Source organism: Panthera pardus, unplaced genomic scaffold, assembly GCF_024362965.1.
Source record: "Panthera pardus isolate Hobbes unplaced genomic scaffold, ASM2436296v1 HiC_scaffold_24, whole genome shotgun sequence".
In the NCBI taxonomy this organism is placed as follows: Eukaryota; Metazoa; Chordata; class Mammalia; order Carnivora; family Felidae; genus Panthera; species Panthera pardus.
In genome coordinates this window covers 30,188,170-30,211,032 of record NW_026526810.1, presented here as the reverse complement: position 1 = coordinate 30,211,032, position 22,863 = coordinate 30,188,170, and the positions used below count along the sequence as shown (strand labels likewise).

The 22,863-nt window shown below is 58.2% G+C and overlaps 1 protein-coding gene, 1 long non-coding RNA gene and 1 other non-coding gene across 4 annotated transcripts in view; 2 read left to right on the top strand and 1 right to left on the bottom strand.

The window, feature by feature from the left end:
- Positions 1-2,545: 2,545 nt before the first annotated feature.
- Positions 2,546-13,398, top strand: SKOR1 (SKI family transcriptional corepressor 1). 2 transcript variants are annotated; one of them, XM_053888924.1, is made up of 9 exons: positions 2,546-2,631; positions 4,953-7,155; positions 8,274-8,364; positions 9,289-9,396; positions 9,918-9,989; positions 11,360-11,434; positions 11,674-11,748; positions 12,262-12,327; positions 12,848-13,398. In XM_053888924.1, the coding sequence occupies exons 2-9, from the start codon at positions 4,963-4,965 to the stop codon at positions 12,940-12,942; spliced, it is 2,775 nt and encodes a 924-aa protein (XP_053744899.1). In that variant the 5' UTR covers positions 2,546-2,631; positions 4,953-4,962; the 3' UTR covers positions 12,943-13,398. The 2 variants fall into 2 exon arrangements, with proteins under 2 accessions (XP_053744899.1, XP_053744900.1); XM_053888925.1 differs by lacking the exon at positions 2,546-2,631 and adding an exon at positions 4,574-4,730.
- A 5,031-nt stretch (positions 13,399-18,429) lies between these two features.
- On the bottom strand, positions 18,430-18,536 carry LOC128773119 (U6 spliceosomal RNA). The gene has a single exon (XR_008417401.1). It is a non-coding gene; the product is annotated as a U6 spliceosomal RNA (small nuclear RNA).
- Positions 18,537-18,846: 310 nt separating this feature from the next.
- The window catches only part of LOC109262793 (uncharacterized), a 58,273-nt gene continuing 54,256 nt past the window's right edge, over positions 18,847-22,863 (top strand). Inside the window, exon 1 of the long non-coding RNA XR_002077953.2 lies at positions 18,847-19,889. This is a non-coding gene — a long non-coding RNA (uncharacterized LOC109262793). The remainder of the gene's footprint in view (positions 19,890-22,863) is intronic.

The following is a 22,863-nucleotide window of genomic DNA, read 5'->3' as shown; positions in this document are numbered from 1 at the left end:
GCGATGTCGCCTCCCCAGCCTCTCTCCACGCGCCTCCAGTCTTTCTCCAGCTCAGACCCTGGATGGAGCGTTGCGTGGGTCCACGAAGCTGGTCTCAGGTGCAGGGAGCTGTCCGCGGTTTGGTGCTGAACAGAGATGCAGGGGCGACCCTGCACGCCCTTAGTGCCATAACCTGGGGAAACAACTTTTGTCTGAGAAGTCCCCGGCGGGCCCTGGGGCCAGGCTGCTGGAAACGCCCTAGAGACCAGCCCTAGAGGCATTGTTGGCCCTCCCAATACAATAGAGGCAGGACAGGAAGCCTTGCCCCTCCTCTTTCCACTTCCACCCCCCACCACCACCCCGGGGCGTCCTGGCTCAGCGATCGTTGTCACTACACACCGAATTCTAAGATGCCTTTTAAAAAATCATTAGGAGCCTAAGAATAATTACCGAACGGGATTGTAATTATGGGGTGGGGGAGGCCGGGCGGAGGGAGGGGGGATGAGCAGGTGGAGGCCGGGGGTGGCTCTCAGACTGGGACGGAAAATAGGTTCCTTTTTTCCTCGGAGGGAAGTGTCATGGGGGGCGGGGTGGGGGGGAGGAGGGTTAGAGCAGGACAGAGGAGAAGCCTGAGAAAGACGCACTAACAGAGGGGCCAGAGGCAGAGAAAAGGGCTGAGCCGCTCTGAGAGGAAAGAGAGAAAGGCAAGGAGATCCAAGAGAGAGAAAGATGGCAACTGAGGGAGGTGAAAGAGCAAGGGACCCCGCGAAGGAGACAGAACCCTCAAACTTGGGGGCAGTTTTTGAGGCTTCAGAGAACATGTTAGCCAAGCGGAAGAGGTGACAAACGAATCAGGCTGGGCCTAGCCGACCCCTCTCTCCAAGGGCGAGGCCTGGACAATCCGCTCGCACCCCCAGAGGACTCTCCTAGGGTCCCTGCGAGACCGGGGAGAAGAAAAAAGCTCGAGAAGTGGAGAAGGAGTGACGCACCCCGGAGGAGGCGGACTGCAGGAAGGGGAGAGGGCCCGTAACCCAGAGCGAAAAGGAAAACGAGTGGGCGGGGGAGAGGGCGACCCCGCGCCGCTGGCCGCGGAAGATTTATGGCGCCGTTTGGGTTCCAAGGACGGGCTGCGTTAGCCGCTGCTGCCAACGTCGGTAGCCGCAGTGGCCGCTGCGCCCCCTGCCCGGGCGGCCCGCCGCGCCCCGGGCCATCGCTGCCATTATTAACTTCTGTTTGATTAGGGTAATTGTTCAAACTTAGGCTGGACAGTATGATTAATTACAGTTTAATTAACGTGTCCATTAAGGACAGTTAATGCCATGGTGGGGGGGGGGGGGGTGAGGGGGCGCCCGGGTATGAACAAACAGGGAAGGGGTGAGACTGGTAACTCAAATGAAGTAGAGACAGAGATTGAAAGGGAGAATACGGTGACCCAAAGAGGTAGTGGGGGGAAAGAATAGTGAAGACAGAAACCGACAGGCAGAGGGAGAGAGGGGTGGAGATAAATGGAGCTTTGGAAAGAAAGAAGATGCCAAGGGGCATCTGTAGCGTCAGGGAGCTAAACCCCTGCCACCGGGAAACTGAGTTAGCAGCAGAGCTAGAGAGTATTCTAGCAGCCACCTAGAAAATAGTTTACCCCAGGTAACTCCAAGCTATGACTTAGTTCCTGCCCTGGGCAGGTCGCTTTTGGTGGAGGCAATCAAGGCAGGAGCGGGGAGGGGGCAAATCCAATTCCCTAGTCCACTGCTCATTGAAGGAGTCGTTCCTCCCCAGGCTGGGGCTGTCCTGACGCCTTCCAACCAAGTCAGAGGCGGTGGGGAAGTTGGTTTCCCCCTCTGCCCCCTCCATAGCCTACACCCTTATCTCTTCCCCAACTGGCTGCTGGTTACCCAACTGGCTCCCCAGGGCCAATATCGGGCTCCACTGCTTTGGCCCAAAAGTGATGCCCTTCCCCGCGCCCCTTCCTCCAGAGCCTTCTTTAGCCCCATCATCCGGCCTTGGCCCAGAGAGCTCCTGGTCCCTAGGCGAGGAGTGCTGGGCCCTTCCCACTTCATCCTTGGAGGCAAACTTTGCGGGCCCTTCCTCCATCCTGTCCCCTTTGGCGAGCGTGGGCCGCAGGTGCCGGGCGCAGGGCGCAGGTGTGCGGCCGCTTACCTGGGGCGCGCAGGCCCGGGAGCTGCAGGAGGCGGCGGGCGCGGCGCGTGGCCCGCGGGCTAGAGGACCCCGGGAGGGCGCGAGAGACTGCGCGGGCGGTGGGTGTGGCGCCCCGGCTCGCAGCTGTCAGGCGCGCCCGCCCCGCGCCGGCCTCGCTCCTCAGGCTGTGACCGCGCCGTGCCCGTCGCCGCGCCATGCGCTCCAGGCTTCGGCCTCCGCTCCGGGCCCGTCCGGGGCCTCGGGGGCAGCGGCGCAGGGCACACATCTTCGCGCCCGGGGCCCTGGCGTCCCGCGCCTGCTGAGAGCGGGCGCCGCGCGGGAGGGGCCAGCGGGGCCGCGGGTGTGAGCGCGAGGAGCCCGGGAGCGCGGCTGTGCGCGCGCGCGGGGAGGGGCCGCGCCGTCACCCGGAGAGCCCGGCGGATCCCGGACTCCCGCCCGCCGCTCCGCCCGCCGCGCACCTCCTCTCACCGCTCGCCCGGCTCCAGCCGCCGCCGCACGGTGAGTACCAGCGTCCGGTCGCCCGCCGCCCCCGCGCCCTACCCCTACAGCTTTTTTCGTTTAGTTCGTATTTGGGTTCTTGTGGATGTTGTTTTTATTATTATACCTAAAGACTCCATCGCCTCACTCCCACTGCTGTCCGCCTCCCGCCTCGTCGCCCTCTCCAAGCTCACCCCTTCAAGCCCCAGGAGCCGGAGAGGGCTCCTCAAGCAGCCCTGGCGGCTGCTCCTTGTCGCTGCGTACAGCTCATTGCCCGGGCTTTCCGCTCTGGCCCTCGAAATTCAGTTCCTTTCCTAAGACTCCCCCTTCCTCTGGTTCTGGGGCCCAGAGCCCCCTCCACTCGGGAAAACCTCGCGGGGCCCCCAGACCCTCAGCTTGGGGAGGACGCGCTCTGCTCTGAGGCGCTCCGTTCACTGCATGCGGGCAGGACACACTTGCCGATTTCGGGAAACCGAGAAGACATCGTCATTTCCCAGAGCCGCGGAGCCCTAGTCACCTCCCAGCCCGCCTGAGAGCTGTTCAGGGGGTTACGGGGCTTGCCTTGCGGACCCCTCAGTCGGGGAGTTAGGACAGTGTTTTTACCTCCTAAGATGTTACAAGGCACTTCAACGCGAAAGGAGGGTCAACTTGTTTCAATTCGATACGCGGAGATAAGGATGAAACAGACAGATAGCAGATAAATAGCTTGATATTGAAGAAGGTATGAAGACAGATGGGAGAAAGAGGAGCGAGCTGGGAGAGACAGACAGCTCAGGGACAGATAAGATCGACAGATGAGGGACACCTAAACAAACAGAGGGAGAGAAACAGACAGAAGATCCCAGTGTCTTCCATGAAGGCTTTTGAACTCGGATCCCCAGTCTGGCTGGAGCTGCCCCTCTGAAAATGGATTTGCCTTTCCTGACGAGTTTAGGGGAGGAGCCCTCGGGGGTGGGCTGCCTGGGCCTCAGGAGTGCCTGCAGCCATGGGCCGGATGGGAGACTTCGGTGTCTGAGGACACGTGGCTGGACCAGGCGACATAGAGGGCCCCAAGCATCAGTCCGTGGGTCCTCTCGCTGCTGAGGTCCACGGGGGAGGCTCTGCCTCCCTTCCTGGGCCAGAGATCAAAGCGCGGGACCGGCAGCAACTTTTGACCTGAAGCTTTGTGGCTTCGGACACCAGCAAGGATTCCCATTCAATCCATATGAACCGGGACAGCCCGGCTTGAAGTATACTCAGAGAGGAGACGCCCCCCCCCCCCCCCCCCCCCGCCCCGAGGAAGCCCAGAGCCAGAAGAGACTGCGTTTGGCCTGAGCAGAAAAGGCAAATCTGAAGGAGGAAAACTTAGGGAGTGGGCGGTTAGAAGCGAAGTGGCTCCTGAGAAACTTCCCTGAGAACCTCTCTGTCCCCACGCGCTGACCCGGATGGAAACCAGCTTTGGTCTGGAACGCAGCTAAAAATGCAGAAAATGTGGATAGGAACTGCGTGACCCTGGTCCCACTGATGGCTGGAAAGAAAACGGTGTGTATATCCAACCGGAACCTTTCTGCTCAACGAAGGCGAGGCTCCGGGCGTGAGAGAAAGCTCGGGTTTGTGGAAACCAGTGCTGTTATCCCAGGGAGCCTGCTCCGCACGGAACTGGGTGCGGTGGGGGCAGCCCTGGGGCTGGGCGCGCACAGCATGCTTTTGAGAGTCGGGTTCAGCACCGCGAACAGCGGTCGCCTCAGCCTCTTCTCCCTCCCCACCCCCCGCCCCCGCCACGGCCTCGAGACCCTCCTCCTTCTCCTTGCCCACCCCCCCCCCGCCCCCTGCTGTCTGGAGATGGGCAGTGACCGCCCCTCCCCCGGTCCGTACCCCTCCCTGCGTCTTCCCCGCCCGCCCGCGTGCATGCGCGACTGAGCAGAGGGGCAGCCTGTCCCCGAAGTCCGGGCTTCAGGACCCGGGCGGGTAGGGCAGGCATCAAGGGTAGCCAAAGGCTCAAGGATCTGGACGTTACGAACCCTGGGTTAGGCAATGGCTTTGCTGTGTGGCCTTGGGCAAGTCACTCTCCGTCTCTGGGCCCCACTTCCTGCACAATCCGAAAACAAAATTGGGTTCCGAGCTGCCGGGGCAATCCTGAGGTCTCAATTACCCCTTCTTCTCCCCCCAAACCCCAGGGGCTTTTGTTGTGGCGCCAGCGCGCGTCTGAATAACAAAAGGCTCCCGTCCAGGGGGAGAATGAGCTTGGACTCCCTGTGGCCAAGTTTCTCCGCGCGCCCAACTCGGCGCGCCCAGCTGGGCGGGCCCGAGCCACGGTGGCGCTGAAAATGGCTCAACTGCTCTCTACTTTCTCTGTTTCATAGGAGCGGCGGCATGGAGGCTCTCACCACTCAGCTGGGGCCGGGGCGCGAGGGCAACTCCTCACCCACCTCGAAGCAGGAGCTGCAACCCTACTCAGGCTCCAGCGCTCTCAAACCCAACCAGGTGGGCGAGACGTCGCTGTACGGGGTGCCTATCGTGTCTCTGGTCATCGACGGCCAGGAACGCCTGTGCCTGGCACAGATCTCCAACACCCTCCTCAAGAACTACAGCTACAATGAGATCCACAACCGCCGTGTGGCCCTGGGCATCACGTGCGTGCAGTGCACGCCCGTGCAACTGGAGATTCTGCGTCGGGCCGGGGCCATGCCGATCTCCTCGCGCCGCTGCGGTATGATCACGAAGCGCGAGGCCGAACGCCTGTGCAAGTCGTTCCTGGGCGAGCACAAGCCACCCAAGCTGCCCGAGAACTTCGCCTTCGATGTGGTGCACGAGTGCGCTTGGGGCTCGCGTGGCAGCTTCATCCCTGCGCGTTACAACAGCTCGCGTGCCAAGTGCATCAAGTGCGGCTACTGCAGCATGTATTTCTCGCCTAACAAGTTCATCTTCCACTCGCACCGCACACCCGACGCCAAGTATACGCAGCCCGACGCCGCTAACTTCAACTCGTGGCGCCGTCACCTCAAACTCAGTGACAAGTCGGCCACAGATGAACTGAGCCACGCTTGGGAGGACGTCAAGGCCATGTTCAATGGCGGCACGCGCAAGCGGACTTTCTCGCTGCAAGGAGGCGGCGGCGGCGGTGCTAATGGCGGGTCGGGTGGGCAGGGGAAGGGCGGTGCTGGCGGCGGGGGCGGCCCCGGGTGTGGCGCAGAGATGGCCCCAGGCCCGCCGCCCCACAAAAGCCTGCGCTGCGGCGAAGACGAGGCTACCGGACCTCCTGGGCCGCCTCCTCCCCATCCGCAGCGGGGACTTGGTCTAGCGGCGGGAGCCGGCGGCCCGGCGGGCCCTGGAGGGCCTGGTGGCGGCGCCGGGGTTCGCAGCTACCCAGTGATCCCAGTGCCCAGCAAGGGCTTTGGCCTCTTGCAGAAACTGCCCCCGCCGCTTTTCCCTCACCCCTATGGCTTCCCCACGGCCTTCGGCCTCTGCCCCAAAAAGGACGACCCGGTGCTAGGTGCGGGCGAGCCCAAGGGCGGTCCAGGCACCGGGAGCGGCGCAGGCGCGGGCACTGGCGGAGGCGCGGGCGGGCCAGGATCCGGCCATTTGCCCCCGGGGGCAGGCCCTGGCCCGGGTGGCGGCGCCATGTTCTGGGGTCACCAGCCCTCTGGGGCAGCCAAGGACGCAGCGGCCGTGGCTGCAGCGGCCGCCGCAGCCACCGTGTACCCGACGTTTCCCATGTTCTGGCCGGCGGCAGGCAGCCTCCCGGTACCACCCTATCCAGCCGCGCAGAGCCAAGCCAAGGCGGTGGCGGCCGCTGTAGCGGCGGCGGCCGCGGCGGCGGCGGCGGCTGCCGGCGGCGGCGGCCCCGAGTCCCTGGACGGTGCCGAGCCGGCTAAGGAGGGCGGCCTGGGCTCAGAGGAGCGCTGCCCGAGCGCGCTGTCCCGCGGGCCGCTGGACGAGGACGGCGCGGACGAGGCGTTGCCGCCGCCCCTGGCCCCACTGCCCCCGCCTCCTCCGCCTGCACGCAAAGGCTCCTACGTGTCGGCCTTCCGACCGGTGGTCAAAGACGCCGAGAGCATCGCCAAGCTCTACGGTAGCGCCCGCGACGCGTATGGCGCCGGGCCGGCTCGTGGGCCAGGGCCGGGCGCAGGGTCCGGCGGCGGTTACGTGAGCCCAGACTTTCTGAGCGAGGGCAGCTCCAGCTACCACTCCGCCTCGCCCGACGTGGACACCGCTGACGAGCCCGAGGTGGACGTGGAGTCCAACCGCTTCCCCGAGGACGAGGGCGCTCTGGACGAGGCGGATCCCGGAGCACCCAGTGCGCCCAGCACGGCAGGCGGCCAGGACGCGGACCAGCCTGTAGGGCCCCCGTCTACCACCTCCTCGGGCGCCGACGGTCCCACAGACTCCCCCGATGGCGGCAGCCCCCGCTCCCGGCGCCGCCCGGGGCTGCCCGCAGCCAGCAGGTCAACATTTGGGGACCTGGCTGCCGACGACGTGGTGCGGAGACCTGAGAGGAGCCCGCCGAGCGGCGGCTATGAGCTGCGAGAGCCTTGCGGGCCGCTGGGGGGCCCCGCGCCGGCCAAGGTGAGCCCCGCGCCCGCCTTGCTGGTGGCGCCTCCCCGCTTACCCCTCGGCACCTTCGGGATGTGGGGCAGGCACTGGACAAGTTAGGGACGGGGATTATGTTCTGAGCGGGCATGCCAGCGGTAGGCCCCAGCCGCTCTGAGTAGGCCCAGCGCTGTGGAACTTGTTGGGACCCCCTCGCCCCCGTGAGTGAGGGTTTCAGAAAATCCGGAGGTGGGGGGAACAGGCCTGAGAAACGAGTGTGCAGTGTTTTTGTTGATTGGGAGCGGGGGCGGGGGGGGGGGTCGTGCAGAGACAGGCCGGGACCTCAGTAACACAGAAATAAAAGGGATCTGGGGAAAGAACCGGGAGCAGAAAAAGGGACCCAAAGCCAGAGAAAAGCGCTTGCGAGGCCGGGCCGTGGCACACTCGCCCAGATGGAGATCAGAGTCCCGGGGACGAAGGGGCTGGTGAGGAGAGGAGAGAACCGCCTCTCCCTCAAGCCGGGCCCCAGCAGTACGGGGTTCCGGAATCTTCCTCTACCTCAACTTGTAGTTTTCTGAGTCCCTTTGAACTCCGGCCTGGGGAACCGCAGGGTTCATTTGGTAGCAGCTGTCGAGATGGCGTGCAGGGCGGGAGAGGGGCTCTCAGGTTGTCTGAACCACGGGTGCGGGTTGGAGCTGTGCAACTAAGCCGAAGTCGTTGGCCTTTTGAAAGTGGGTGCACACACCTGTACATTTATTTCCATTGGGTCTATTAAAACACGAATCATTAGCTGGATGCAAAAAGCGTCATTTATGCGGGGACTGGGCGTGGGCTGGTGGGAAGATGCCGAAAAGGAGGTGGGCAAAGGGTGTTGGGGGGGTGGCTTTGGACAGCTCTTGTCTTGAGAGCCGCTTTGTCTTTCTGATAATTTTCTCGAGGGCGCTAATAATTACCCTGAAACTACAACGTTGCTGTGGCCTCCGAGGGCGCCAGGCTGCGCCGCGTGCGTCACAGCCGCCCAGGGCCCTCGGGGCCCACGGGCTAGCTGACCTCCGCCTCCCTCTCAGGGCTCCCCCTCGGCCGCGGCCGGGGCTGGGGGACCCTGAGCCGCTACAAGCACACCCCTAACCGCCTGTCATTTTCGGCCGCCGCAGGTGTACGCGCCAGAGCGGGACGAGCACGTGAAGAGCGCGGCGGCGGCGCTGGGGCCCGCGGCCTCCTACCTCTGCACCCCCGAGGCCCACGGTAACGCCCCTCAGCCCCCCTGCCGAGGTCGCTGGCCAATGCGACGCGGGGACCGCGGGCGGAGGGACAGGGCTGTGTGTGGGGGGGTGCTACTGCGAGGGAAGACGAGAGGAGAAAGAGAGGCAGAGGAAGCGAGAAAAACAGGGAGAGGGAAAGAAAAAGAAAGAAAGGGAAAGGAAGCTAAGCGAGAACTAACAACTTCCATCGTTTGGTCACTTAACAACAAACCTCCCTGTCCACCACACAACACACGCTCACATGCACCTCATAAAATCCTTTTTAAAACCACGCCTGGCACCTCTTTCCAGTCCTCTCATTTATTCGCCAAGTTTTTGGGGCCTCGAGGTCCTCTGTGGTCAAGCCAGGTTAGGGCGGAGGGTGCGGGAGCTTGGCTGCGCGCTTGGATACCTGCGAAGAGCCCGCGGTGGCTGCGACCCAACCCGGGGGGAGACCTGCAAGTGCGCCGGGCCCCTGTGGCTCGAAGAGGAGGGGCTGAGGGCCTCGGAAATCCGGGCAGGCCGAACCCGAAAGGATGTCTCCCCCGCCGCCACCCCGCGCGGCTCGCAGCCTGGGCCGCGTTCTCGGCGGGGGCGGCGCGGGCAGACCCGGCGGCCACGCGCGCTCGCGGTGCCCCAGTATCTGCGCGCGATGTAGGTCGCTCGTCCCTGGTGGGCTCGGCTGCTCGTCTTGTTCTTTTCCGAGGGGCTGGGGAGGGGGCGTGGAGCGCGGGATGGGCAGACCGCGCGCGGGGGAGGGGGTGCCCGGCCCAAAGCCTGAGGGTGCAAGCCCAGGCGCACAGCCGGGAAGCAGCGGCGGCCACAACGCTTTTAATTAGGGCTCGGGCGCCCCGACCGTAGCAGCTCTGGCCGTATCGGGGTCACGGTTTCTTTGCTTCTCCTTGAAACTCGGTTTATTGCCTTTAAGAACCAGATAAGGAAGACAATCACTCGACCGCCGACGATTTGGAAACGAGGAAATCCTATCCAGACCAAAGGAGTATCTCCCAGCCAAGTCCCGCAAATACAGACCGAGGTGAGCCCTAGGACCCTCACGCACCAACCCCACCCGGAAGCCGGGGCCCAGGTCTCCCAGGTTTACACAGGTTTGGGCTTGGCTTTTGAGGAAGGCTTTCGATCAAACGTAAGCGGCTGCTGGTCCCCTTGTGCGGCTGGCAGATACATATTTAAACAGCGCGCCCGCGAGGTGCAGGCCAGGGCTTTCCTCCTTAGTGGGTTTGGGGCTCTTCTGGGGGAAGGGACGGGGGTGTACTAAAAGGAAATGAGAGACACCGTCACCCACGTGAAGCAGGTCAAAGGGTATATACTTCCTGCCCTAAGATAGCCTACCTTCCCTGGGTGCACTCTCCTTCAGTGGGTCACCCTCTAAAATGATAGCTTGGAAGGTAGGTAATACTGGATGCCTGTAACTGACTCTTCTAAAGGTAGAAGGTCTGTAGTAGCTCCCTGACTTAGCTCGGTTCTGGGAAAGCTCATCCTTCCCCTCCCAAGGCCTCTCCCAGGAGAGAACCCCTCTTACCTGCCCTTGTATCCCAGGTGAAGATGGGCTCACCTTGGATGTCACAGGAACTCAGCTAGTGGAGAAAGATATCGAGAACCTGGCCAGAGGTGAGGTTAAATCTGTGAAATGGGGGTACGCTGTGCTTCGGGGAGATGAACCCTACTTGTAAGGGAGTGCATGGGAAGACAGGGCTCTTGGGGAATCTGTTTTCATTGAGTGCAAAGGATAATCCTCTGGACACATTATCCTGGCACAGAGGTATGGGGAGGGGGTGGGGTGAGGAGAGTGAACCAAACCCCTAGAGGTTCATTAGAAGTTTGGGTTCCTGAGGCTAGCCTGTCTGAAGAACCCAGCAAAAAAGAGAAATGAGTAATAATTCTCAGAACTTGATGCATATGACAATCAGATAGGGCAATGTGGGTCTCCCAACCTCACTGGAACACAGGACTTTTTCTGAAAAGCAAGATTGCAAAGAGGCATTTATTTTAGGAGTGTGAGAGGTTAATTTTTTCCTGGAATTAAGGCGTTCTGGCCCCACCTCAATACACCCTAAATGGGGTGGGGATGGAGCATGTTTTTGGAATGGGATCCTGGGGTAGCTGCTTCATCTGCAATGGGGGAGCATGTGGCTTGAGGCACAGAGGATGGGAGCCTCTAACCCCACTTTGCTCCTCTACCTCCCACTTCTGTGTTTCCTCAGCACCTGCTAGGGGTGGGATTTCTCAGAGAGCCTCCCCCACAGGGAGGACTTGGATACCAATAGCTCCTTGGTCAGGGCAGCCCCTGCCATTCCTCTGTAGCTAGTCCTGAGGGCACTAACGGTGCCTTCCACATCCACCCGCTATCCACCACCCTGCCCTCAAACGGTCCAGGGATGGCCTTGGAAACTGATGTAGGAAGGGGGGGAAAGCAGTGGTGGTCTTCCACTCTTCCTGGTTACACATTTAACAGGCTATGCAATTACTTTCAAATCATTGGTGCTTTATATGAGGGCCCTTAGTATGGATTTGGGGTCCTGAGACCCCCTGAAATTGTGAACAAACTGTTGTGAAAATATGTATTTTTCCAGGGCAGGGGACCAAGTCCTTGACAAGATTCACCCAGCTCTGTATGGTTGAAGGGAGGAATGGGGTGTGTCATTTGGAGGGGTAAATCAAGTCCTGGGCCAGCTTCTAAGGTTTGGGAGTTTGGAACAACTTAAAGCAGATGCCATGCTGGTTAGTGCCTGGAGCCAGAGCCTAGAAGCCCAAAACCTGAATTTAATTCTCCTGGGCAACCTAGCTCCTGGCCCTTTTTCCTCGTCCAGATTCTTTGGAAGCAAATGGGAAAACAGTGTGGAGGGCCTCTGCCTCCGGGCCCCACCACTCCGCCACTCCCATCTCAGGGCTCTTGGCCAGGGCGGGACCTGCAGGACCTTGGGGAGGGGGGCCTGAGTCCCGCACACCCTCCTTTACCTCACACTCTGGGCCCTTCGCAGACGAATTGCAAAAACTGCTCCTGGAGCAAATGGAGCTCCGCAAGAAGCTGGAGCGAGAATTTCAGAGTCTCAAAGGTACCCCCTTCCTGGCCCACCTCACCCCACCTCAGCGCGAGAGCTTTCTTCCCGCACGCCCCCGGACCCCAGGACTGGCAGCTGCGGCTGCGCGCCCTGCCTGAGCCGCGGAACCCTCCTTTTCCAGGGTTTCCCGCTAGGCCGCAGACCGAAGGGGTGGGGGTGGGGGAGGGGAGTGGGGAAATGGGGCCGAGGGAGGGGGCTGTGCCTAACAGCTCTCACTTAATCAATTTGCACAGATAATTTTCAGGATCAAATGAAGAGGGAATTGGCTTATCGAGAAGAAATGGTACAACAGCTGCAAATTGTCAGAGGTAAGACGGGAGTCAGGTGAGCGCGCGCACGGGCCGTAACTGCCTCTCGTCTGGCAGGAGCCGCAATGTTGGCTCAGTCATTTGGATTTAAATTGAAGGTAATTTAACAATTATTTTTTTTATTTAATATCCTTTGTATACTCTGATTAGCCTCAGAATGGCAAGCGAGCCCAGCAAACGGCTTGCAGGCATCATTACATGGAGTGATTGAACTTCTTATCGCGGCAATTTCCATGGTTTCTAAATTAAAAATCGAGGCGTAAAATTACCTGGGAAGTAATGCCTAAGTTTGCTTTAATTTTGGTTAGATCCGTCTGCCTTTAAGCGCCATCCCAGGCCATTTCCTCCCTCCGCCAGGCTGCAGTTTGGAGCACTGATGCTCCCTCCCTCGGTCCCCCGGATTTGTTTTTTCGAGGGGGCTGAGCACTGGGGAGAGGGTGAGGCCCAGGCTGTGACCCCGGCCGGCTGGAGGGTGGTCTCATTTCTTCACTGGCCCCTCCCCATGTCTTCCAGACACTCTGTGTAACGAACTCGATCAAGAGCGGAAGGCGCGCTATGCTATCCAGCAGAAATTAAAAGGTGCGGAAGCCGGGGAACAAAGATAGGGTTGCCAGGCTCTGGCTGTGCCAGTGAATGAATGAGTGAGTGAATGAATGAAAAAGTAAATGGCGGGGCTAGTGAGAGGGGAAGGCCAGGTCTACCTGAAAGGAGGGAAATGGGATTTTTTTTTTTTTAATGCGGAAATAATTCTAGAACGATAGAATAGGGAGAAAGAGCCCCTTGAGCCCTGGGCATTGGGAAATCTGCCGAGGGATCCAAATCTGGCCGTGGGCAGATTGACTTCCCTCTTTCTGTGCCTCAGTTTCCTCTTCTGTATAATGGGGCTATTGAACACGAGCAGTGGTTCTAAACCACCGCAGGTTCTCACTCCTAGCCTCCTACCTTTTTCTGATCCGCTCACTTGATAACCCCTGAGCGGGAGGGGGTGGGTGAGATGTGGGCAGGCAGGGGAGGAGGCGAGTGGACTAAGAGGGTAGGCCTCGCCAGCGAGGCTAGGCAGGAGAGGTGCCCAGCTTTGCCCGCCTGACTGTCTCTCCAGAAGCCCACGACGCCCTGCACCACTTCTCCTGCAAGATGCTGACGCCCCGCCATTGCACTGGCAACTGCTCCTTCAAGCCCCCGCTGTTGCCCTAGGGCCGGCCCGGCCGCGCCCACGCGCCCTCAAGCCATGCTGCTCTCTTCTTGTAAATACCCGCGGCCGCGGCGGCCGAGAGCGAGGAACAAGCCATTCGGACACGACCGATGTAAATACAGCCTCCCGCCCGCCCGCCCTCCTCCCGGGCGCCTCGGCCCAGGGCCCCTTCTCCGTTTCCAAGTGTAAATACCACCTCGCCCCACGGTTGAACTCCAGGGCATCGGACCTCATGGGGTTAAATGGACCGAAGGGGGTAAGAAAGGGGTAAGGGGGCCTCCCCCCACCCCATACAGCCTCGGACCCCCAGTTGTGTACACAATGTAGCAACTTCGCTGGCGCTGGCCCCGCGCTCCCCCCCCCCCCACCCCCGTCCCGTCCACTTCTGAAACTTGTTCCTAATGACAAAGTGGCTATGTGCAATGGATATAAATGTACTGTGAGTCTCTCTTGGTTCAGTATTGGGTTCGGTTTTATTTATGCTGTAAGTTACTTTGCTTCCTTCTCCTGGACCTGCTTCCAGTCCCGTTTTGCATTCCCCTTTGGGTTTTGTTTTGTCTATTTTTTCTTGTAACCTCTTGATGTAACAGCACTTTAAAAAGGGCGACAACTGACTCACGAGATGGAGACCACCTTGAGCCTGTTTGGGGAGACCACCCTGTATCCGTGACTTTTGTTTTGTTTTTAATAAAAAAAAAAAAGAAATCTGTCACTTCCTGGGGTTGTGGAGGTGGGAGTACGGGGTGGGGAGGGTGGGCGGAGGCGGGCTGAGGGGTGGGCAACAGGTGGGGCTTGAAGACTGCCGGCGGCGCGAGTCGTGGAGTGCGGGGGCTGAGAATCGCACGGCTCAGGTAGGCAGCAGCGAGCTCCCCGACCTCTCTACCAGTCCTTCAGATACACCCAGGTTGCCCCGCAGGCCACCCTCTCCCCACGTTTGGGACCCTCCCTGGAGCCTTTCGACCAGGGGTGAGAGGACTACAGGAGGCTCCTGGGTGCCAGGGTCTCAGACTCTTCCCTGGAGCTCCCTCAAGGGCCGAGGGTTTACTCGCGCCCACTTCCACACCTGCCCCAACGAGGAAGTCCTTTCCAGCGCGGTCAGAGACCGGACACTTCCTGGGAGTTTGCCCGGCATCCTGCCCGGAAGCCCAGGTTCATTCAGAATTGCCAGGAGGCCCGGACACCGCAGGCCTGGCCCTGGAGCTCTGGGGCGAGGCGGGGCGGGGCGGGGAGCGAGGTACCTAGGATAGACTTCGACTGGGCGAGCCTGGAAGCACACAGATATCCTCCTGCCTGCCCCTCCGCTACCCTAACGGAGGGAGCCCTGGCAGTTTTTAATGTTCTGTCCATTTGGGCCCGAGAGGGTGCGCGGACGTGGAGGAGCCCAAGGAGCCAGGCGACGCCCGCCTGCGCTGGAGTCAGGTGGTCTCGACTGGGGGATGGGGCGGTGTCAGGGTGCGTGTGACCGCGGTGGGTTGCTTCCTGGCCGCTGTTGATGAGCCCTCACCTTGCCGCACGCCTCCCGTGGGCCTCAGTTTCCACAGCGCACCTGCTGGTTAGGCTACAGATAAAGGATGGAAACTGCAGCGCACTTTTTTTGAGGGGGAGAAGAGTGTGCCTGGAGAGGGAAAGCGCACCGTCCTGGGGCTCATTCAGCCCTGGCTTCCAGTTTCACCACCTCGGCTGAGGACTAAGGGCTCTGTGTCGCTCCCTTCATCCTTCTAGGCCTCCGTTTTGGCCCACGTAAAATAATATTCAGGCCTCTCACCCCGGCGCGCGCGGAAGAGCTCTGGGAGGGAAGCTGGGCGCAGGGCCGCGGGTCCCCAGCCCGGTCCAGCGCCCCGCGGACTCCGCCCTCCGACATCCCTGGAGTCTCCGTGCACTCCTCCGGTCCCCCACCGCCGGGCTAGCCCCTCGGGCCTGGGAGCCCTGCGCTGCGCCGGTCGGGAAGTTTGGTAGCGGGTCGTCTGGAGGGCCCGTGGCGGGTCGGTGAGCAGGGAGCGCGCTGCCTGCCGCCTGGAAGGGGCGTAGGAGAGGAGGCCCCCCCCCACCCCCCGGCGCGCTGCGGAGGCAGGAAGCCGGTCCCCGGAGCCCCCTGCGCTAGGGCTCTCAGGACCCCAGTCCCGAGACAGTCGGAGGGCTAGACACAGGACATGAGAGAGATAATGGCGGTGAGGGCAGCGGCTAAACTGTGAGGTGTCGTCGAGGGAAGAAGTCACCTTGGGACGCGAGGTCTCCTAGCAGGGACCCTCCGGGGATCGGGAAGGTTTCCTTTGGGTGGAACCAACCCGATCAGTTCTCCGCTGCACCAACGGCGAAACAGGTCGCGAGAGGAAGTGAGCAAGTGACTGCGTCCAGGGCCGAGCGGTGCTGGGAAGCGCAGAACAGTCCAGGTGTTGGGGAGAGCACGAGACTTCACCCCCTTGGCGTGACCACGCCTTTGGAAGCGGCACAGCCTGCTCTATAAAATGGGAATTACAGTTGCTACCCAGGCAGGAAGTTCCGTGGCCACGGCCCACGCAGAGAAGCCTAGCAAATACTCCTTTTCACCTTCCCTTAACGAATTCCCCAAAGTAGAGAAAAAAGCCGTAGGCAGCAGGGGTTCGCCAAAGGGCGCCCCATCTGGGCCGGAATCTCTGCAGACTGGAGGTGTAGGCGGATCCGACCCAGAAAGCTTTGTCGCAAAAAACCCTCTTGGGTTCCTCGTCCCTTCAGAAGTGGTTTGTTCTCCCCCAAATGTTAATAACCAAACGATTGGTATGGATGTAATTATCAATAATTATACGAATTATTGCTGATTGCGGGGCTCGTAGCTACTTTAATTAGTTTACCAGATTCTAATTAAGTTAAATGAAACATTAATAGGGAAAATATGCTTTGAAAAAAAAAAAACAAAAACCCAGGATTTTTAAAAAGTCTATTTCTCGCCACAACGTTGCCACCTTGCGACACATTTTAGGCATTGCAGCCAACGTCCGAAGGCCCTAGACTAGGGAGCGTTGTCTTAGGGAGAAAAAGTGGGGTTTCGGGAATTGCCAGCGGGCTATGGAGCACAGAACTTCGACCTGGGTGTTCTTCCGAGGTGTCTGGTTTCACACCCGTGACTCCGGGAGGTGCCCACAGGGGGTCTGGCTCCGGAGTCCTGGGTCTGTGGATAAAGTACCAGGTAAAGATGCCCCCTCAACCTCAGACCACCTTTTTTCATCGAAGGAACTTCGAAATACTCATAAGGAGATGCTGTTTACAGTCTCTATCCTCACCTTTCCCAGAAAATCCAGGATTAAGCTGTAGGCCCTGGTGGAGAGTCACCCCCCCCCCCCCCCCCCCCCCGGGGAGAAATCCCGCCTCCATGCATCCTGCAAATCTGGTAACCTGTCTGCAAAAAAACAGCTGGCAGACCCCCGGATTCCTTAGACTGACTTCTGCATTCCTGTGGCACTTGGTTCCTGAAGCTAAGCGTGTGCTCCCCTCTCTGAGTTATCCTTGGTTGTGTGTGTGTGTTCCCCACAGGACTGTAAGTACCCTGGCAACAGGGGCCACATCTTGCTTTTCCTTGTGATCTCCAACACAGCACCCAGTGCCCCAAAGTAGCTCAACAGATGTCTAAATGAAGTGGTTCCAACTTTGCGGTTTATCAGGATGCTGGATATGTCTGAGGGGAGGAGTCCCTAGGTGCTTCTGGACTACAGCTCTTGGGAGACGATTAAGTTCATTTGCCTAATATTAATTAAGCACACGTTTAGTGGTCAGATGATCCTTCCTCAGGAGGATTATTTGGGGAGGGGGACAGGTGTCTGGTAAGAGATTGTCGGCCTAGGAAAACTTTCTTCCTTTTTCAGCTGTGTCCCAAAGAGGGTGCAGTTCCCCCACTGTCCACTACTCCACCTCCTTGGATCTAAGGTAGAGCCTTGATCCTTTGCAAAAATACAACTCCTGTCCTTGAATTCAGAACACCGACAAAAGCAGAACTGGGCCTGTGTTCTCTTTCCATTGATTCTAAACAGCTTTATCTCTCCCTCTCTATCTTCAAAGGTGACATAGTGTTTGGTTAAGAGCACAAGCTCTATAGCCAGATTTCCTGGGCTTCAAGCCCTTCTCTGCCATTTACTAGTCTTGTGACATTGGGCAAGTTGTTGAATGTCTCTGTGCCTCAACTTCCTCATGTGTAACAGGAGTAGAAGTTTTACTTCATAGAATGGTGCGGAGCCAGGAAAGTCAGCCAGGTGTCTGACTTTTCCAGGACTAAGAATTGCTTGTCTTTCCTCTTTTCTGCTCCAACACAACGGGTCAGACCAAGAGGAACAGTTTCTTTAGAAGAAGAGTCACACCAACATTGGTCCTTTCCTTGTTTGGCATCCCAGAAGGAGACATTGAAAACTACTCACCCAATTGCCCAAGTTCTTCCTAAGAACCAGGCATGTTTGAGGAAAGAAAGGAAAACCAAAGCTTGCCCTCCAACTGCATGCACTGGAGGCTGTGAGCCGAGGAGAAGGTGCAGTGAGAGGTCCCACAGACCGCTATTCTCGGCTGTTACCTGGAAAGGATCATTTCACCTCCACTGAAGGGAACAGAAATGGATCCCTGATGGAACGTTGCTTCGCAGCTCTGAGCGCCCACCGGGAGAAGACCCGCCTCTGCCCTGGGGCGGCTCAGGGGCTTGGCGTCTGCAGCCTGCCCTATCTGTGGGGAGCACAGAGCCTGGGATCTGTGCGCTGCTCTCCCAGCGGCTGCAGAGACCGCTGGGCCGACTACGTGTGTGCTCAGGCATCAGCAAAACATGTGCACTAACATTTTTCTCCTGGGGGGGGGGGGATATTTCAAAACCATTGATAAAGTCATCGCAGGAAATCTGAAATTTATTGGACTTTTCTTACTAATCTTACTAATTAGGACTGTGGTTCTTGCATTCATTGCGCAGGGGCAGGGTCCCGATCTTTTCAGGGCCTGTGCCTCCAAAGGTCTTAGCAGGCCTTGCCGCAGCCACTTACTGGTTACATGATCATGCCCAGGTTGCTTTGCCTCTCAGTGACTCCTGTAAAATGGTGACAATAATACTCACAAGGCAGGGCTGTCAGGAATACGAAACCCGGATATTGGTGAGGCCCCTGGCACACGGTAGACCTTAAGGAGCGGGCGTTATTTTTTTTGATTCAGAGGCAGTATGGTGAGTCTTGTTGCGCGTTCCTGTTGGAGTCACCGTGTCTATCACAGCCCTAAGTTCCTGTTCTGTTTTGGACCTGAAGTGGGTCCACTTTGGCAAGACCGTTTCTTTAAGTGTTAAGGTACCGTGGGACTCAGGATAGTGCAAGGGGAAGCAGAGGCAAGCTGGAAAAGATCGGAAGACTGGGGCCAGACATAAAAAGCACGACAAAGAGAGATTCTGACTGTGCCCCACCTCCTCTTATTCCATCTCCTGGGACTACAGTTTCCTTTGTGTGAAACAAAAGAACCTGTAAGTGAAAAGTGTTTGCAAGGGGGGATAAGCTCAGGTAAAAAATATGGAACGCTTCACGAATTTGCGTGTCATCCTTGCGCAGGGGCCATGCTAATCTTCTCTGTATCGTTCCAATTTTAGTATATGTGCTGCCGAAGCGAGCACGGTAAGTGAGCGCGCTCTGAGGGTATATAAAGCAGAGAATGCGAAGACTTTTACAGTTATGGTGACCACACTGCACTACTTAGAAAAAACTAAATTTTGAAGACGTATGACCTTGTGTATCTCGTACACACGGTAATTGTATCTTTGTGATTACAGCGAAATGAACTCTAATTATTTCTCTAACCCTCCAACGTTGTATATGCAAATTAAGGGACCATGGGAAATTGGCCCTCGGCCCGCGCGACCTCTGCGCGCCCCCGGAGGGCGCGAGCCTCACACTCGGTCACGTGGCGCGCGCGGCCGCGCTCCTCTTCCCCGCCGTCCCAGCTGGGCCCCCAGGGGTCGCACGCGAGGTTCCACCGAAAACCGGGCGGCACGGTGTCCCCGAAACTACGCGGGGTGGCGCGTGCGCGGCGCCAGCACATTTTGGGGGACAAGAGGCGGTGATGCGCACGGGGGCCCCACAGAAATCGGGTCGGGCAGTCCCCGCGGCAGGACCCGTGACCCTGGCGAGAGCTGGAAAGGCCGGTCGTGCACCGGAAGGGGCCGGGCAGGGTGGCCCGGGGCCGCAGCGCGGAGGAGTGGTTCACGGTGCGCCGCTGTTTCCCCTGGGGTGGTCGGGCCCTGCGCCCCGTGCTTGAAGCCAAGGGCAAGGGGGTGAGCGTCCGCTTGGGGCCAACGCTTTCCGTAGTGACTCGAGGTGTGGCAGACCGGGAAAGGTCGCCAGGCTTTGGTCCAGCACTGGGCCGGGCCCCTTAGCTGACCCGTGTCCTTCCCCTCAATTTGCACGTTAGAAAACAAGCTCTAGTTGGTTAATCAAGGCCAAAATTAGCCTGCCAGTCGTGAAGGAAGTTGGGATTTGCAGGCAAGTCTGGTTTCAAAAACCGATCTTTTCCTCTTCACGGTGGAACTCGAGCGAGGAAAGATTTGGGACCAGGAGTGCGGCCTCCCCTTTTGGACAATGCTCCCAAGGCCTTATCGGCTCAGACTTTCCTTCCTGCCCTAGTTCCCTCACCACACAGCAAGCATCTGTGACGTCAGCGCCGGGGCTACAGGGCCAACAAGAAGTGGTTTGTGTTGCTGTGGCCGTTCGGTTCCGGCGAGGGAGCCAAGCAAACGTGGAAGAGCATTCTCAGTGCTGAGAGGGACTAGAAGGGAAGAACATGGGGTTTAGACAGTGACTGGGGAATGAAGGTGGGCAGGAGGGAAGGGGACATTTGAACTGTCGCTCCATACGGGTGCAACCCTGAGAGGACCTGACAGACAGTGCCAGGCAGAAGATGACCTGGGAGCTACCTGAGTCAATGTCACCCATCTGGGCAAGTCCTTCAGGCAGGAGAAGCCACTGTGGAGGTAGGTGGTGCTCCCGGTCATGCTGTGGCTCAGCGTTGTGAGCCTGACTCAGACCACAGCCAGGGAGCACCTGGCCTGGCCTCTGGGTACTTTGGAGTCCCTCCCCCCACCTGTCTTCAGTGAAATGGAAATCAGGTGCAGGCTGCCCAGCTTCTCACCTGACCTCTGTCTAAATAAGCAGTAAGCAAACACAAACCTCAGAATGCTAATACGGCCTTCACTGAGGGAAAAGAGCTAATTTGGGCAATGATGTTTCCCTCAGATTTGCAAAAGGGAATTGCAAATAACCAAAAAGCGTATTAGCATTGATGGGAGATGATGCTAATCTTCAATTAGCATCCACGTTTTTATTCATTTATTTAGAAGAAGAGCCTTTTGGTCACAGTCAATGCGCACACGTGTCACGGTGACAGGTACATCTCGTGGGTTCATAACTGCCTTATTGCGAAAACCAGCAGGAGATGGACCAGGTTGTTCACCATTTCTGGCTACAGGAGTAGGTGTTATTTTGAGCCAGAGGTGGAGCTTGGGTGTTTTTTTGTTCTGTTTTATTTTGTTTTTCGTTTTTGTCTGTTTTCTTATTGAGCAGTTGTGTTACAGAGGGACGTCTGAGTTCTAGTTTCCATTCCTTCCTGCATCTGCCTTTGTGACCTTGCCCAACTCCCTGGACTTCTCTGCCAAGTGAGGAAACCGCCCTAGAGAAGATAACCTCTCTTTCAGCTTTGACATGCTGTGACTTTTTTTTTTTTTTTTTGGTAACTGGGTAACTGAAGGACTTTTTTTGAGACTCCAATTAGCAACGTGTAAAAATTGAACACTTTTTGTTTTCTATTTTAGAAGGGTGGAGCATGCCAGTCATCCTTGGGACATAGAATATCCCAGGAACAGTTCACAGGGCAGGCTAGGGTCTGGGACCTGCTGAACCTTGTGACACTCGCCCCTGAGCCCCAAAGGCCCAGCGTGGAGGGAGGGGGAGGGCCGGGATGAGAGGAGACGAGGCAGATTGGATGTGGCATGAAGCCGGAGGACAGATGTATGGAGGGAGTCGGTAAGGAGAGACCCAAGGAGACGGACACCGAAAGCAGGGAGTAATACGTGGGTGCCAGAGAGAAGTGCACGGTCTCAGAGCTGCAGTGGGAGCCCCCGGCTCCTGCTGGCCCTCGGAGCTGGTGTCCCCCCCCTCCACTCTGAGACCTGAGGTGGCCTGAGTCCCGACAGCCTTCCCTGAGTGCCATGGGCTGCAGAACCTCAAGAAAGGCAGAGTGGTCCCCCCACCCCACCCCCTGCATCACCCCGTCCGGTCTGAGCTGGAGCTTCCCGCCCTCTGAGTGCGAGAGATCAGAGTAACTTTAATTACATTTTGATCAATGGAGAAACGGCCTGTTTCATATTGAAAACACGTCAGTGAAGACATGAGATCTCAGCATCCTCTAACATTGGTGTTTCCCCTGCAGCCTGGGAGCACTGAGTGTTTCCACATGTCACTCATTTGAAGGAAGAAGGGCCAGGGATTCCCATCAACCCCACCAGAGGGAAGAAGAAGCAGGGATGTGGAGACGCAGCCGTGGCCTCCTCTGTGCTGGGAACCCTGGGGATGAATGGCGTTGGGGGCATCAGGAGGCTTTACCCAGTCGTAGGGCGGGGATGTGCCGAGTTCACAGGCCTGGCCCGGAAGGTCCTAAGGCCCCAGACACAGAGCAGGGCTGCGGGGAGCCTGGGCATGGAAGAGGACCCACCACTCAGGTCCTAGAAATCCCTTTGAGCAGCACGTGCTCTGACTTAAACCTTGTTTTTGTAAGCTCTCTTTTGAAGTATCCTCTCCCACCTAATCACCCCAGTGTATATGAGTTTTTCCGAGTTTCCTTCTTTGCCTCCCAGTGAAGAAAACCAGGGGTGGGGGGAGGGGCAAATAGAAGAAGATCTGTGTGCCGACAGCTCAGAGGGAGGCCTGAGGCAGGGTCAGCTGTGGCCAGAGGGAGTGGCTCCTCCCAAGCTTCCTTAATCCCCCTGTGCTCACAGCCCTAGCTTTTCTGGTTTGGCCCCTGCTGTGGTTAGAGCAGTTCTAATCCATCCCAGATGCCTGACCTCAGTGGTACCCTATAATCCTGCCCCTTCCCCAGCTTGCATTTGGAGCGGGGGGTTGGGACCCCAGCCCAGGCGGTACTTTTTGACCCTCCCTGTGATCTCTTTTTTGTGCCTGGAACTTTGTGAATATCTGGCTATTTCCCCACCTGTAGGACGGTGACTCTGCTGAGTGCCCAGCACGGCAGTTTGAACACTGACTTCAGTTTTGACGTGAACAGCCCGAGCGCTTTAGATGAGCTGCTTCTGTAAAGTGTTTAGGCCCTGGGCATATGGGAGGTACATGGACGGTATAAATATACTCGATGCATAACCACTCCTTATTCTTCTTTGGTCTTCTTTCCTTAATCTCGCAGCTACCTGGATGAAACACACTTTTTAAAAAGTGAAAATAGCTCCTCTTTTTAAAGTGACTACCGGGACTGTTTCTTAGCTACTCTAAACTTTTTGTCGTAGTAGCTCCTTTTTCTGAGTTCTCTCCCTCTCCCCTGCCCCTCCTTTTCTTAGCTGTGATGAGGACTGTTTTCACCCAGAGGGCTTCAAGGCTTTGGGTCTGAGCACACAGGCTCCTAGACCCACTCACTCCTGTTCACTGAGCTTAATCTGAATCCTTCCCTTTCTTCTGATGTTCTGTTTCATTTTCATGTCTGAGAGATAAGCACTTTTACTGATGGGGAAAAGCTAGGCCTGGAGAGGAAAGTGACAGAGCTAATCAGGGACACTGGAATTTGCTGCCAAATCTTTCTGGCTCCAAGAGCTGACTTTTGCACCTAGTTGGAATAAAGGAGTCCCATTTGAGGGTTCTGGGAGGATCTCTCTAAAATCTCTCTCTCTGTTGCCTTAACTCCTGCCTTTGAAGCCTCCTTAGCCTGAGCTGTTGCTATCTGATGGG